This window comes from Leptonychotes weddellii, chromosome 9, assembly GCF_054177405.1.
Source record: "Leptonychotes weddellii isolate Sample4059 chromosome 9, ASM5417740v2, whole genome shotgun sequence".
Classification (NCBI taxonomy): Eukaryota; Metazoa; Chordata; class Mammalia; order Carnivora; family Phocidae; genus Leptonychotes; species Leptonychotes weddellii.
In genome coordinates, this window is record NC_138377.1 from 118,394,305 (window position 1) to 118,411,141 (window position 16,837).

The 16,837-nt window shown below is 42.7% G+C and overlaps 1 protein-coding gene across 16 annotated transcripts in view; it reads left to right on the top strand.

The window, feature by feature from the left end:
- Positions 1-16,837, top strand: part of AKAP13 (A-kinase anchoring protein 13) — a 266,733-nt gene that overhangs the window by 120,921 nt on the left and 128,975 nt on the right. For all 16 annotated transcript variants that reach the window (XM_081831648.1, XM_081831649.1, XM_081831641.1 and 13 more), the window contains one exon: positions 180-319. In XM_081831648.1, the coding sequence (XP_081687774.1) occupies positions 180-319 (140 nt within the window). The remainder of the gene's footprint in view (positions 1-179; positions 320-16,837) is intronic.

Sequence of the window (16,837 nt, forward strand, 5' to 3'; positions counted from 1 at the left end):
GTGATAAAGGAATAGCTCAGCGCGGAGCCCGAAATGACACCAGCTCCAAATGAACACTTTCCCATTTAACACAAAAGCAAAAGCAAACAAAACATGTGAAGCCTGGATGTGTTGTGTAAATGCTAAGACACAGGAACTGATTTTTCAGACGCACTTTGTAACCCCCTTGTTCTCTTCAGAAATGCCAGACTTGAAAGCTGCAGACGAAGTGGATTTTCTGAGTAATACCAGGGCGAGCTCGGCTTCTGCAGAGGTGGCCATAGGAGTGGGAGACCCAGCCACCACACCTGACGTGAAGCAAGGCCTGGCGACCCGGGCGGTAAGTGGCATTAAGTCTGTAGGAGCACAAAATGTGTTTAGCCTGGTCTCTTGTGTCTGATTTGTGGCCTTTGTTTGTTTGTTTGTTAGGGGAACTTTTTAACAGTAGTATTTCCCCCCTTTTCTCTTGTCCCATCACGTGTAGATGTGGCTGTGTTGCTGCGTTCAGCTTTCATACACAGCATGCACCACCCAGCATGGTTTTGGAACGGGCCCTTCTGCATGGGTCCCTTGGAGATTGTAATGAAAAAGATTTGCCCTGTGAGCACTGGACTTGAGTTTGTCATCGTGTTTAACGTGTCGCAAAATGAGAGTTACCACAAAAAGGGATCTAGTAACCCTTCTTAAACCTGACTGCTCTTTCTTTATATAGAAACTGATAGCAAAAAATGAGATTTTAACTTAGAGTTCACTACTAGCTGTCTAAAATGTGCAGCATGTCATTTTTAGTGACAAAAAAAGTTCACTAGTTTTTTTTTTCTAACAGCTTTATTGAGTTATGATTCACACACCGTAAAATCCACCCATTTAAGTGCACAGTTTAGTCGTTTTCAGTAGATTTCAGAGCACTGGTCACCACTGATGTCAGAACGTTATCATCACCCCAGAAAGAAACCTCATATGCATTAGCAGCCCATCCCTCCCCACTGTCTGGCTCCTGGGTGTCCCTCATCTCCCATCTGTCTCCAGCATCTGCCCATTCTGGAACATCACATGGGATTATATAGAACTATGTGGTCTTTCACAAGAGGTTTTTCTGACTTAGTTTACTGTCTCAAGGTTGAACCATGTTGTAACGTTGGTTAATAGTTTGTTTCTTTTCGTTGCCAAGTAATACTCCATCATATGGAGTATTGATCTCTGTGTTTCTGCTCTTGGGCTGTTATGAATAATACTGCTAGGAACCTTTGTGTACAAGTTTGTGTGGATATATGTTTTCATATACCCAGTAGTGGATTTGCTGGGTCACTGGTAATTCTATGTTTAATACTGAGTAAGTTTTCAAAAATGTTTTTTTTTTCAGGTTCTTGAGATTCTTTTTGTTTAAAGCTATTAACTTAAAACAATGAAACAAACTTGTTGAAAGAAACAGTGCTCTAAGCTTTAGAGTTCTTGCTAGTTAATAAAAAAAAAATAGGTAAAAAAACCCTTTGGAAGCTGAAAATCAAGTTTCTAAGACTAAATCATATTTTCCCTCAGAAAATCAATCTTCTTTGTCTAGACTTGACAAGGCCCTGTTTTTGCTCTTCAGAGGGCTACGTGGTACTTTTTTCTTAAAGTTGCCCCAGTAGGTGAACAGAACTGTACCCTTCCAAACTGTTCCAAGTGTATGAACTGTGATAAACAAACTTCATTTTATTGGAGTCCAGTGGTAGGGAGGTGCGGACTGTTGTAACCCGCTCCTCATTACAGATGATGTTCATGACTAATGCCTGGGCGGCTACTTGTAGAGCAAAAGCAGCATTCAAACAAATGTCGCTCTTGTCCCTGGGGAAAGAAAAGAGAACACACCCTGCATGGGTACATGTGTGTCTTTGTTTCCAGGAGCCCCGAAAAAAGGGAAGGAACAAACTCACATCCTTGAATTCAAATGCCTGTTTCTTAGTCTTCCATCCTAACATAGTACTAATTACTGTCACTGAAGACAGCCTGCTGCTTGGTTATAGACCCTTTCCTTTCCCATGAGGGTTACCTCTATCCCAGTTTTATCGTGTCTATTATAAAGAAGAAAACAAAACATTACCTTTTTTCTCTCTCTCTCTCTCTTTTCTCATTTTTCCTCTGGTTTTAGAGGAGTTGAGAGAGAGAATGCCCCTCTGGTCGGTCAGCATGTCTCATTTTCCGAGTGAAAGGCTTAGACCCTCAGAGAGTGCCATGACCAGCCCGAGGTCAGACGCAGCCAGAATGAGAGCGAGGAGCTGGATTTCTGCCGACACAGCAGGGACGTCCCTGCTGACGGCCGCAGGCTCTATGAGCAGGGCTTCTGAGGAGTGGCCCTGGGCATCCGTGACCTCTCGGTTGTTGGGAAGTACTGGTGCCTTTGGCGATGTGTCTGCCTCCACTTGGAAGAGTTGGAGAAGACCTGTGTCCCTGCGTCCTCAGGTCCAGCAAGTGCCGGGGTGTGTGCTCACAGCGTTGTTGTACTGATGTGATATCTGACCGCTTACCTCTCCTCCCTGTTGTTCTGCAGCACTTGCCCTGTTTGCTGTGGAGTGAAAGGATAAATCGTGAGCACACACTGGGACGTTCCCCGGGTCTCACGTTCTTGTTTTTCTTTCCCGTTGAACTCTTCATATACTGTATTCACTGTGTAGGTTTTCAAGAAGTCCACAGACTTTTGGTAAAGGACAGAGAGTGAGTATTTTAAGGCTCTGTGGGACAGGCTGTGTCACGACTCGTCAGCTGTGCTGTTTTAATGTGAAAGTAGCCATAGGCTGCATGTAAACAAGAGCGTGACTGCGTTCCAATAAAACTTTATTGGTAGACCCTAAAATTTGAACTTCACGTAACGTGCGGGCCATGAAATACTCCTTTTTGAACAATTTTTTTGTTGCTCATTTAAAAATGTAAAACCTACTCTTGGGATTTTTCATGGGCTACACAAAACCAGGCGTGGGCCCCTGGCCTAGAGAATGCTTGTGCGCCAATGGATGAAAAGAAGGAGAAAGCAGGGGCGCCTGGGTGGCTCAGTCGTTAAGCGTCTGCCTTCGGCTCAGGTCATGATCCCAGAGTCCTGGGATCGAGCCCCGCATCGGGCTCCCTGCTCGGTGGGGGGCCTGCTTCTGCCTCTCCCACTCCCCCTGCTTGTGTTCCCTCTCTCGCTGTGTCTCTGTCAAATAAATAAATAAAATCTTTAAAAAAAAAAAGAAAAGAAAAGAAGGAGAAGCAAGTACACTTGTTTGCTTTCCCACATTGTTCTGTTCGTTTTGTGGTGGAAACGCTTGGTGTTAGACTGCACGTTGGAAGGCAGAGAGTTTGCTTCTGGGTCTCTCCTGAGTTAGCTTTTTGACTTAGCCTCTCCAGAGCGTGGCTTCCTTAACTCCCTCTACCTTCGGGCCTTAACACCCTTGACTGTGTGTTCGTAGTCTGAAAAGGGTTACTTTTCACCCTGAAAGAGTGAGCTTGAGGTTGTAGTGGAGGGTGGAGTGGAATTAGTGTAATATTATTTAATCCTATCTTTCTGACACATGCCCAGGCTGTGTGTTGACCTTGGGAACAGGCCAGTCATTGCTTCACTGAATTACTGTTTCACTGAATCATCCTCTTCCAGTTTTAAAACAGAAGTTGTATATCTTATGTTACTGTCTTGAAAGCCTGGAACGGTGGTGCATTTATGGCAATATCCTAGTAAATGTAAATGAGGAATCCATTCAGAGTTCTTAAAGGACTCTCCCTGTTCCATCACCTTCTCTAAGCACCGAAGTGTCAAAGTGCATACAACCCTCTGCTGAGTGTGGCACTACCAAGTATGTAAGGAATTTTGCATTCCTTCACCTGTTTGAGCATCGTGCTGTAGACAGACCCTTACCTGAGAGGTCAGTGATGCTTGAAATCGTGGGTCATAAAGGAATTAGTATCAAGATGAATGCTTGCATATATTCTCTGAGAAAATATAGGTATGTGTTAAATGTTGCAGGTTTCTCAATAGACGATGGGTGGTCCAAGGAGATACTTCTTCACTGGGTTGAAAATTGTTCACAGTTTAGGAGACCAAGTCATTCACTTACACATACTGTGGCCTATTCTCATTAGTCATTTTATCAGCATTTTATGGTTGTGGTTGTTACTAAGTATTGCCGACGCTTTAATACTAGTCACAATTTAATATTCAACATTATCCCCTCTTACATTACGGGTTTCAGGGTTCTCAGATTACCTTTTGTTGCCTTCTTTTCCACCCCCAGTCAGTGAGTTAATATATATCAAGCACTTAGAACAGGACCTGGCACACAGAAAGTACAGCTTTGCATTTCCATATCTTTAAGTAGCCAGTGGCATATGGTGGTTCCTAAGTCAAGACACAGTTTCTGTTTCTCTATTATTGTTATAAAAGCTTTAGGAATAGCATCAGACATTAATTTGAGTTGGGAGACATGGAGCTTGTTGTACCTCTGGGACCTTTAGAATTTGAATGGACCTTAAAGACTCTGCAGTCTCAACATTTTTACTTTATAGGAGATGGTTTCAGGATGGTTAAGTGACTTATTTCACAACTAATTAATCTTTAAGCTAGATTAGGACCTGACTTCTGTTTTAGTAATGTTTCTCCTATACTGTGGTTTCCAGAAAAGTCAAACTGGGAGGTTATACTTTTCAGGAATCCAATTCACCTGGGTGGGTTTTTGCATTCTACCCCAGAATGATGCTTACACATACTAAGACTCTAAAACCATTACATTATACTCCTGTGTTTTTCCGATGGTTGAAAAAATTCCTTTGGCCATTTTAGGACATAAGTGATTGACTTTAAAATAAGTCTCATGTTCTTATCACAGTCTGTTAGCTGCAGCTAAATATCACCAAGATACTGTTTGTCCAAAGAGTTGGCTTTTGCTGCAGAAATTACTGAGATTTTCCAGACCTGCCTTTTATTTCCTAAAGAATGCTATGACTAGGTATAGAGATGACATTGGATACTTAAGTGCAGAATAGAAAGTGTTCTGGGACCATTCTTTTTGAGAATATGCTCCATGGTGATCAGGAAAGAATTCTGACTTCTCTCCTGCCTGAGGGCTGCAGACCAGCACACTCCATGTCTTGTAGGATTCTTTACCCTTCAGTATGTGGCCAGGTGCATTAGGAAGGAACTTGCTTCCCTGGGGTGTCTGTTCATTGAGGTATCTCTATAATAATTCCTTTTCCAAACGCTCATCGCATAAGCTTATTAGCCATTTGGAACAGTTAATTCAGCAGGCCTGTATATCTTGTCAGGATGCCTATGGTCCTAGCAGCCAAACACTCAAGCACAGATATGTTCAAGCACAACTATAAAATCCCATATGTTGAGTATTAGGTTACTGGGAAAGTCTACTCTTCATTTAACACACAGTCCCCAATCAAGAAAGCAATGTAAATCAGAACCATTCTCCCTTTTTTAATAACTACACAGCAAAACATCACATTAACTGAATTTCCATTCTTAATTATTTTTACAAAAATATTAATATTTGTTTCTTCAGGGTTGTGGAAAGGGCAGTGTTGAACTATTTCCGGTTAAAATCTTGAATTCTGTTTCTCTTTCTGTTATTTTTAATGGAACGCCGTGTTTTCTTTCTCTTGTCTCAAGGGGGCGAGCTTGCATTTCCATCTCTAGTCCGGGAGTCTGCCTAAAAGCTTTAGCTTTGTGTGGCTGTCACAGCGTTCTTGCTCAGCTGCCGTAGGAAAATATGGCAGCTCTCAGGCTGTTTGGTAACTAGCTGGACAAGCCTTGACACTCATACACAAAATGGCGTACACACCCCACCCTCTTAAGTTTTCAGTTTCAAGAAAGGTCCTTTTAATGATGTTTCTGCTGTCATATTTACATATATAGTTTTGTGGCTTGTCACCTAGGGAAAGGCAAATTGGCCTCTTTACAAGACGCCAACTAGTCTTCTCTGCATGTATTTGGCATTTAAGAGAGCCAGGCCTCCCCAATTACCCCTTTTGGGTCTGATGCTAGAGCTAGCTTCAACCACAGGAAAACTCACTCCTCAGCTTTCTCATACAGATTTTTTGGAGATATTCTTTCTCTGCGTCTCCTCTGAAATGGAGTATTTCCAGGAAATTCTGCAAATATTCTTCTAGCCTAGGTAGTTGCCAAAAAAGAAGTGCCTCAAAGAGCTATAGGTTCAGGCTGTAAAGTCAGAAGTTAAAAAAGTATAACCTTAGTGTGAAAGTATCTGTAGATAATATATGGAAACGTGTAATTTAATGATCTGACTCAAGGTTTTTAAGTGACCTTGAACAAGTTACTTAATTTCTCTGGCCTATTTTCTCCTTTGTTAAAATGGTTAGGGACTCTCTGAAGTTTCTTCCAGCTCTTAATTTTGGACCAGTTGGTCAAATGTTGGGGGGTATATCTTATGTGTTGGACCAGAAGGACAATCATGAAGGACTTTTTTTTCATTGAAGTATAATTGACGCACGATGTTATATTAGTTTCAGGTGTACAACACAGTGATTTGACACCTCTCTGTGTCAGATTACATGAGAGACTTTTCAAAATCACACTGTTTAATGGCCAGGTTCCTAGCTAATCACTTTCTCCTTGAACAGTTCCCAAGATGTTTTGCTCTGGAGTCTTAAATTGTATTAATAATCTACTCCCCCACCCCCCCCGCCCCCCACAGAGAACGGCTTGATCATAGGTCATATGTACATTTTGAAAGGAGGGCATGTGTCTTTTTTTTTTTTTTTTTTTTTAAATCTTCTGTTGGGACAAAAGAACCAAATCTGATTCCTATCACTCTGTTGGCCCATTTCTTACACTCATTTCACTTTTTTCATTCTTATCTCATTATTTTGACGGTCAAGGGTAGTAGCCAAGCATAATAGAAAGTTTGTAGAGCGAAATAAACCGAAGTTTTAATCTCAGTTCTGCCCCTTGATCTGCCCCTTTGATCCATTTGTTTAGAGGCTCAGTTCCCTCATCTGTAAATTTGGGATAATGATGTCCTCTTCAAGAATTGTTTGTATGAACTAGAGTTCGTGGAGTGGCTAGCATATAATAGGCATTTTATAAGCGGTAGGTGTAATTCTAACACCATTTTAACCTAAGAATTATCAGACCCACGCTTAAGACTGTGGATGGATGATTTTAGGTAGGTGATGGTTAAGATGGTCTTGGAAGAAATGACCAATTCTGTCAGGCCATAGTGGTCAGTTATCATGCCACATGCTGTTTATGTGAAGGGGGAGCACTAACTTATTCAGTACTTGTTTGAGCACATGCTCACTGAACTCTGCTAGGCCTTAGGTCTGCTGCAGTGAAAACAGCTCAGTCTGCATTCAGAGACTCCTATTCCAGCGGGAAGAGACGGTTATCAAACCGGTAAATAAGATACAGGGTAGTAAGTGTTCAAGTAGAGATAAACATAGAGTTGCTCACAAATAGGTATCTTTCAGTGAGATAGATGATACATTCTTCTCTCCAGGTTCCTGTGCAAACCCTGGAGGGAGGAGAGTTTCTAAAGAATGGTGTGCTATTTTTACAGGGTTTACCTCACATGGCTTTCCAGGTTTCATTTTAAAAGCAGATTGTTTTTTTTGTGAGTGAAGATATGTGTGTGCTGTCGGAAACACGGGCTTGGCCATACCTACTCTTTCTACTAGTAGACTTGGAAGGGCCATCACCAGATGCTCTTTTAGAAGAATACTGTATTGGGGCGCCTGGGTGGCTCAGTTTTATCTCAGCTCAGGTCTTGATCTCACGGTGGTGAGTTCAAGCCCAACATTGGGCTTCACACTGGGCGTGGAGCCTACTTAAAGGAAGAAAGAAAGGAAAGAAAAAAAAAAAACAACTATTGCTTCTGATCCTAAGTTCTGTGTTCAGCTTACTGACATAAACATGATTTTGCAGCCACTTGTTTTTGCCTCTTAAAAGAGGAAACTTTCGTCATAGAAAAACAGAGAAAAATGTCGTTTGGTTTGTGAAGAGAGGCTCAAGTCCTTCTCAGGGATACACATGACTGGGGAAGTCACAGATTTCTCATACTAGGTTTTGATTCTGTATGTTAAGAAGATGCCTGGTGATGTCTTGCCTCTGGTTGGCCACCATCAGGGTAAACGTGTGCCCTGGGTTTGCACTTGTTGACTTTATCCAGAAAGGTTTCAGGGGTACAGATTTCAGATATTTCTCATCTCTTCACGGTGCTCAGTTTTGGGATCTAGCTTGTGGCCTTGATTTTGTTCATTTAGTAAGCATTAAATGAATGCCTTCCCTTTTCAAGGTATTGCATCCAGTAGCTAGGGGATTTTTTTAGAAGTTAAATATTATCCCTGCTTCTGATTTATTTAAATAAAGAAAGCACGCGTGCGCAGACATAATCACAATATGTGGATGCAGTGTGGGAGACATGCCATAGGAACCATTAACATGCTTTGGGGGTTCACAGAGAAAAGACTTTTTTTTTTTTTTTTCAAGTGGGCTCCATGCCCAGTGTAGCGCCCACCATGGGGCTCGAACTCACAGCTTTGAGATGAAGACCTGAGCTGAGCTAAGAGTCGGACGCTTAACCGACTGAGCCACAAATGACTTCTTGAGAAGTGCTCGTGTGAAATGTAGTAGGGTTTCCTTGGTAATAACCACGTTGTAACACATATGGTGTAAGTATTCATTGGAAAAAATAGGGATAGATTGAGGGAGCCTTTGATGTGCTTTCCAGTCTCAAACAGCCAATTCTGTTTGCTTTCACTCTGTACTTGGCCCCTCGAAGATCATAGAATTGCTTAAGAATTGCCAGAAATGCCCCAGTTTGCAAGGTAACTGTGACCTGGCAGTAATCCAGGTTAAAAAATCCCATTAGGAAACTGAGAAAAGTAACATTTACCAAGTATGAAGAACAGAAGTGTTTGGTAGTATGTGAACCATATGGGAATTAAAAAGAGTGGTACCTTTGTGTAAATATTTCCATTCAACCAGTGTCAATCCATGTTTCCCCCGCCTTGGCCTCTTTCATTTCATGCAGTGATAAGGGCTTTTTGCTTCCCTTCTGAGGACCGCCCCCCCCGCCCCCCAAAGCCGTGTCACTGCTTCTGGACCCAGAGGATTAATGTGACGTGGTCTTAAGTATTACCTCAGTGCCCCATATGTAGTCTTCTAGAAAAAGTCAGTTAATGGTAAAAATACCTTCCATGACATTCAAATGAGCATATTTAAAATATCCCGAATTTAAGCCTCACTCAGAAGTCCGAGTAAACTAGAATATTTATTATGTTGATCTTCATTATCTGTAGTTGGCATTCTGACTGACTCATCAGGATTGACCTATATTTAAGAGTTCTGAAAGCCTACTCCTTCTGGTGTTGGAGTTTGGGGTTTAACGAGGTATAGTAATGAAACATTTTTCTTGTGTGGTTCTTGGATTTCTCTTGAAGGTAGTTGCAGAAGATGACTTCTGAAAGTATTTGAACAAATGGTAGGAATAATTGGAATAAATGTAGAGCTTCCCAAAGTGGACACTGTGGAAAATATTTGGATGTATAAATTTGACTTTGACCTTTCATTTATTTGAGATACATACCCATACGTGTGTGTGTGTGTGTGTGTGTGTGTGTGTGTGTGTGTGTGTGTGAGATTCTTTTGCAGCATAGAACATGAGCTACCTTACAAGCTGCATAGCATCTGGGAAATTTTTGCTCAACCCCTTCCTTGAGGCAGAAGAAAAAAATGGAAAGGGAGATAATTAGTAGAAAACTATGTATTACTCTATTGCTTGGAATCTTTTTGAAGAAGGCTAAATCACTAGAAAAATGTACTTGGTTTGGAGATGTCCCACCACCCCCTTGGTTTGTTTGTAAAAATACAGTGCTAGGGGATCATAAGATAAGCAGTGGAGCCAGTTAAAGGTCTTTTCTGTTTATATTCCAGATTATCTAACTACAGGAATCCAGAATCTTCCAGAAATCATTGTTCTCATTATAGAATCTTAGTGTAGGGAGGAACTGTCGTCTTTATCATGCAGTCTGTACACCTTAATTTGCAAGGAAGGAATTTGAACCCAGAGCACTCAAAGGGTCTGTCATTGTTTGCCCAGCTGGTTAGTGCCAGAGTCAGGCCTAGGATCCTGAACCCTGGGGTCAGTCTTGTGTGGTGGTCCAGCCTCTCCATCTTGCCCACCTCTGCCTCAGAGATCAGCTCCCGTCACTGCAGTCAGCTCCTCAGTGTCACAGTGGAAGCTGAGGCACCCTGCAAACCTCTCCCAGTGTTTCTGCTGATTCCCAGGCCTGTGCTTACTCTGCTGTGGGCACCCCTTACATAGCAGCACCTTGACGGCTCAGTGACCTTGTGCTATCTCATTAAGTCCTGTTCTCCCTGCCCTTATGCTGAGAGGCATCATGGAAGGGCACAGCTGAGTCTGTGCCTCAAATCCTGTGTTGTGGCTGACACGCTGTGTGCATCTGCTGCCCAGGGTGGTGGAGGGGGCGTACTCTGGAGCACGTCCTTCAGCACACTGCCATCTCCCATAGATTCCAGGGTGCTTGTGGCTGGGCTGCATGCAGGTCACGAGGTAGGGCAATCTGGATAGATTTGAGCATCCTACCTCCTTGTCACCTTCTCCTTTCTAGAGTGTGGCAGCTTTATAAATTCTGTATGCTCGTTCTGGGTTAGCTTCCCTGTAATGTAATGAAAACTTTTGCCTACCAAGGCAGGGGGCCTTTAGTTCCAAATGAGCCCACATGAGTCACTCAGGAGTCCAGTAGGTTGGATGATGTTTTCTGGCAATCTCACAGGATATGAATGACATGAAAAAGGAGAAACGTGGTGCTTGCCGTGTCCTTCACTGGGGCCACATCCCTGTAGCCCTGGAAGAAGCTGAATTGTAGGATCCCCTATCCAATGCCCTTCTCTCTGTTTCTGTGGAAATAGTAACTTATGGAACATGTGCTTGTGGTCGGTTTCATTTCTGACATCAATTTATTTCTTTGCCATCCTTCCTCTTTATTTTGCCACCAACCAAAAATTCTATCATACTCATTTTCCCTGCTGAATCATCTACAAGCTAATATGCAGAGGGGCCTGGGGACAGAGAGTAGGTTGGCATCGGGTCTCTCCCGGCCATGCTCGGCTAGTGGGTCAGCTATAGGTCTTGTGAGATTGGACCAGGGTCTGGACCAATCTGGAGGCCGATGTGTGACAAGAAGCACCGAAGCCCATGTAGTGTGTAATCTCCACTTTGTGGGCAGCAGGACATTCATTCTAAGAGGCTCAGGAGTTTTTCCTCTCATTCCACCCCTATGAGTCCAGGGACTGTGGGAAGCCACACAGGCTTGTCAGCAGGGAAGCATGGAGAGAAAACGTGCGCGCACACACACACACATCCATGCATGAGTTCCTTACTTTAAACATTTATAGCAAAGATTCCGACAATCAGTTACATTGTTAGGGGCACCTGGGTGGCTCAGTCAGTTAAGTGTCTGCCTTCAGCTCAGATCATGATCCCAGGGTCCTGGGATTGAGCCCCGCATCGGGCTCTCCGCTCAGCGGGAGGCCTGCTTCTCCCTCTCCCACTCCCCCTGCTTGTGTTCCCTATCTCCCTGTCTCTCTCTCTGTGTCAAATAAATAAATAAAATCTTTAAAAAAAAAAAAAATTATGCTGTTAGAATGTAGTCCTTTCCTGCAGGAGTTACTATTTTGCATTTCCAAAACTAAATCGAGCCTTTAATCTGCACACTTACGCTGTTTTGTGTACTGAACATTGTAAGAGAGAAACTCGGGATGCCGTGATGGGCAAAATGAGTAAGAGATATCCCATCCCACAAGAAGTTCTGTTGGGAGAGATGAAGTAATGAAGCAGGAGTTGACACCTGGGTCATGGGAACTCGGAGAAGGAATTATCCATTGTTTATGCCTGTCTGCACCAGTGTCCCTCCTACTGTTCACTTTTGGTGGCATTAAGTGCAATACTGCTGAAATGTTTCACTCAAGGGATTTTCCCCCGTTGACAGCATTGCTGGCCTTAAAATAGGGAGTCAGTCTTTTCATTCCAGTTCCAGAAAGTGATGCATGTGTCATGATTGTTTGCCATGGAGCAGTTCCTGTCCGTCTCTCCACCATACACAACACAATAGGCTCTGTTCCTTCCTAGGAGTCATTAGGTTTCCCTAATGGGATGATCTAAAGGAGAAAAACAGAGCTCTGGCCCCCTCCCTCATTAGTGCTGAAACCTGGTGCTGTGTCTGCTTCACATCAAAGTCCGTGGGTTGTTTTTCTCCTTGTCTGAGACTGTTCTTTCCTCCTCGAGTCAGGAAAAGGACTTAAATCCTGGTTTTCTTGACATGAAACTTTAATGCAGTTGCTATTGCAGCCTGAATCCATTAAAAGGAATACCTGCAAGATGTGAGAAGAGATGATTTCAAGACTGGCATAGAATAGAATGTGGACAGTGCTCTTAGGTTTGCTTTTTAAGTCAAAGGGTGTGTGTCCTGTAGGCTTTGGGAAAGAGCTTGTCATTGGCACAGCCCAACCCACCCCCAACGGTCCCGCAGGCTTCTGTGAAGCCAGTGGAGGTTCTTAAGAGATGCTGGACAATGGTGAATGCAGATGATTGACATCTGCCATGTAGTGTCATAATTAAAATGTATCTCTCCCGATTCACTTTGGTTTTAGGCTCATACTCGAAGCTGCTGTGGTTTTAGCTGTCCCTGGAGAAGGAAGGGGTTAGCAAGCTCATCAGGGCTTACTGATGCCAAGTTTACTTATCCTTGTTTTGTATTCCTGATGAGGACCTCTACTGCCATGTGTCTGTTTCTTGGCATGGCTCTCTGGGAAGGAGGATGGGCTAAACAAACAAAAACAACAGAATAATGCATGCCCTTCTAAGAATATGATCTCTAGGGGCGCCTGGGTGGCTCTGTCGGTTGAGCGTCTGACTCTTGATTTCATCTCAGGTCGTGATCTCAGGGTCATGGGAATTGAGCCCCTTGTCCGGCTCTACACTGGGTGTAGAGCCTGCCTGAGGTTCTCTCTCCCTCTCCCTCTTCCTCTGCCCCTCCTCCTACCTACACTCTTTAAAATATAATAATAATAAATAAAATGAATATGATCTCTGAATCAGTCTTGTTTTTGAAAAGGCTTAGACACTCTCTGGGTTCTCTAATACAAGCCATTTTGTTGGTGCATAAACATGAAGGTGCCTTTAAATTGACTGATGTGAAAAGTTGCCTTGATCCTTCCTCTTCAAGACTAGTCAGTGGGAGCTTGCAGCAGGAAGGAGGGAGGTAGCAAAAAGGAAAGGGAAGATGAAGGCGAGCTTGCCCTTGGGGGAGTGGGGGAGGGAAAACAGAAGGGTGACTGAACATAAAAATCTCCTGAGAGCATCTGCAACTGACCAAGCTCTAAAGGCTTGAAACTAGGCAACAACTGTGGGAAGACCCAGGCTGCCTGGTTCTATAGCAGTTGCTGGTGTATCTTCTTGTAATTTATCACCCGCATAGAGTGGGAAAGGTGGGATATAAAATGAGAGATTTTAATAAAAGAAGAAGAAAGGACTAGCAGACTTCTTCCTCTGGAAAGGATTTTATCACATAACCAACTAATTTAGTCTAATGAAGGGAGATAATTGTACAAATCCATAAAGAAGTAAAAAGTGGGACTTGTCAAATATTTTTAAAGGCAGAGCTCTTGGTGTTGGACATACACAGTTCCTCACAGGAAATGTCAGCAGCTGTTCGGCCTAAGTGGAGGCGCTGCTGGGCCATCTCTAAGCTAATAGGACTTGATCAGCATTCATTTCCACAAAACAAATGTTCCTTTAGGAAGTTCTTTCTAATAAACAAATAGTAATTAAAACATTTGACGACTGCATGCCACTGATTTTACATTTTAACAAGGTGTCCTTTCCAAAGGAGTACGTCTCTGCCTCCCTCCCATGAAAAAGCAACTACGTGGTGGTCTTCTACCACGTTTTTAACTTTCATTCCCTAGAGTTGTGGCCTGTGGTTCCTCATATTACCTGCCCTAGGACTGAAGAGCCTCTCCTAAAGCGGTCAGAACATTTCCTCTCCATGGAATCTGTGACAAGTGAATCTTTCTGGAATGGCACATGGACATAAAGCCGTCAGTGCTGGAGCTTTGGTTTGGAAATCTTTGCTGCAGTATATTTCTGAAATGCCAGTGCATTTGGCTGGCAAACACTGGACACAGTTTGTCTTCTTCTTGATGTCTCAGAATTATGGCATCGCTGACTGTTGCATGAAAAAGTGTACATCAGTGGACACTAATCCTGCTAGTCGTACAGGAACTTGTGTTAAAGAGTTACTCGCGTCAGTTTACCTGTTGGTCATTTGCCCTGGTCTTTCAAAAATGGAGTGAGGCCTATTCAGCCATATGGTCACCTAGGAAGCACCTCCCCGCTAAGTCCTTTCACACATAGATCATGGAAACAGTCTTTTCCTAAAGAATTTTATGCACCTGCCAGAAAACCGTCTTTGCTTTTCATTCCTGCTGTAGTTACTCTTAATTCATCAGCTTCATTCAAAATATTATGAAATCATTTGGGCCTCACTTCATCTGTAACTAAAGGCATTGGCTTTCATGCAGTCTCTTAAGCTAGAAAGCTTTCATCCCACATTGCCCCCGCCAGTCCCCACTTTTTTTCTGTCAAATTTAATTAACCTGTCGCTTCAAACTCTGATTTAGAGGGTTCATGTTTTCATCCTTTCTCAACTGGATTCGTTGGTTTCCTTACCACTGATCTCTTTCTACCTTAAAAATATCTCAGCAGTTTTTCAACTTTTTGGTCTCAAGATCCCATTACACTTTTAAACATTATCAGGAAGTCCAGAGAACTTTTGTTTGTATGGGTGATACCTACAAATATTTACCACATTAGAAATTAAAGCCAAGACATTTAAAAAGTATCAGTTCATTTATATAACAGTAACAGATCACTGCTTGTTCATATGAAGGACCCTGTTCTTTTGGAAAATAAGTTCCAAGACAAAATTAGAAGAGTGGCATTTTAATCTAATTGGTTTTAATCTGACTTCACTCAGTAGAGAACACTTGGATTCTCATAGCTCTTAGGCATTTCACTTGTTACAGTATAGTGTTTTGGTTGAAGTAAATACAGAAAACCCAGTGTCACACAGGTATATGCTTATAAAAGGGAGGAATATTGTAATCGTCTTCTCAGATAATTTGGTATTTTTATTTGATACCAGGTCAGAACTGACAGATGATGGGCTCTTAAGAATTATTTGCAATGTGGAATCTGAAGTCATATTGTTGAACTTTTTGTCCTCTGATACGTTAAAGTCCACTGGTCTGCCTTGTACTTCAATGGGTCTTTTAGCCGTGCATGATTTTCTGAACTAATGGATCAGTCATTTGGAAAGTACTGATTCATTGAGTAATATGCAGCTCTTCAAATGTTGAAGGTTTTTTTCATTTTCAGTGTCAGAAAATCACCTTTTTTTGTTTTTTTTTAAGATTTTATTTATTTATTTGACAGAGAGAGACACAGCGAGAGAGGGAACACAAGCAGGGAGAGTGAGAGAGGGAGAAGCAGGCTTCCCGCTGAGCAGGGAGCCCGATGCGGGGCTCGATCCCAGGACTCTGGGATCCTGACCTGAGCCGAAGGCAGACGCTTAACGACTGAGCCACCCAGGCGCTCCCTCACCTTTGTTAATATTACCAGCAGTCTCATCAGAAATGGCTTTAAATATCAGTAAATTTGGCAGTTTCACAGTGGCGAATACAAGTTTTCCATAATTCTCATTTTCACTTGAAAGTCTGAATTTTATCATCAGCGATAAATATTACCAGTTTTTTCTCTGGAAAGACGGGTTCACTTTGTTCATTTCCAAGGAAATACCCAGGTTCTTGAATAAGCATCATTCGTTTGCCAGTCTTTCAAGTAAAAATGTTGTTCCATGAAAAAAGTGGCTAGCTTAGCCCACAACTTAAAACATTTGCACAAGTGAATTTCCTCAAGATAACCATCCTACCTTGTATGCAGAGCATTTTCTGAATACTTTGTTTGTCACACAGATTAAAGATTAAATAGATATGTACCTAAAGATTGAAATGTAATGAAATTAATGTTTACAGCTTCATCAAGGACATTCTATGTGAAAATATTTTTCTTTTTTCTAAAATGGTGAGTATATGGCAGTGAAGACTATAATGACCACTGGTTCACTTTGGTAGTAACACTGCCTGATTCTTGATTCTTAAAGCCCATCAGCACAAATATCAACAGAGCGAGAAGGGCAATGACCTATTAGTAGTGCCTTGAAAGTAGGTGTGACCCCACAGATGCCCTGAAAATGCCTCTGGGAGCCTCAGGGTTTTGTAGACCACGCTTTGAGAACCGCTGCTCTAGCTTATGTTACAGATTCTTACGAAAAGTAAGTCAAATTAGCGCTTAAGTTTTTAAACTTAGGGTGTGGCGTACGTGGACTTCACAGTCTGTGTCCTGAGGTTGCTTGTGTGGTCCCATTAGCTTTGCTGTTCCGGCTGACCGTCCAGTGGCCAGCCACACGAGACTCATTTCCATTTAAATGTGCTGTTGTACTTGTTCAGACTTGCAGTCTACGCAGGGGCTCTTTCATTCTTGAAGGTCCTTCTCAAGTGGACGCACTGTCCTCCTTCCCCACACTGAAGCACAGGGTACTGGAATCGTGAGGTGAGCCGTGTGTCGTGCGCCCTGCTGCATGGGGAGCTCTGCTGCCTCCTGCCGCTGACTCCGCACAGTGACCTGCAACATTCTCTCCCACGTGACGGCCATCTGTAATGTTCAGTGCATGGTGAGGATCTTGAAAGAAAATGGAACGCAGGAAGAACTTCAGCAAGAGTGATTTCTACTTAGTTGAT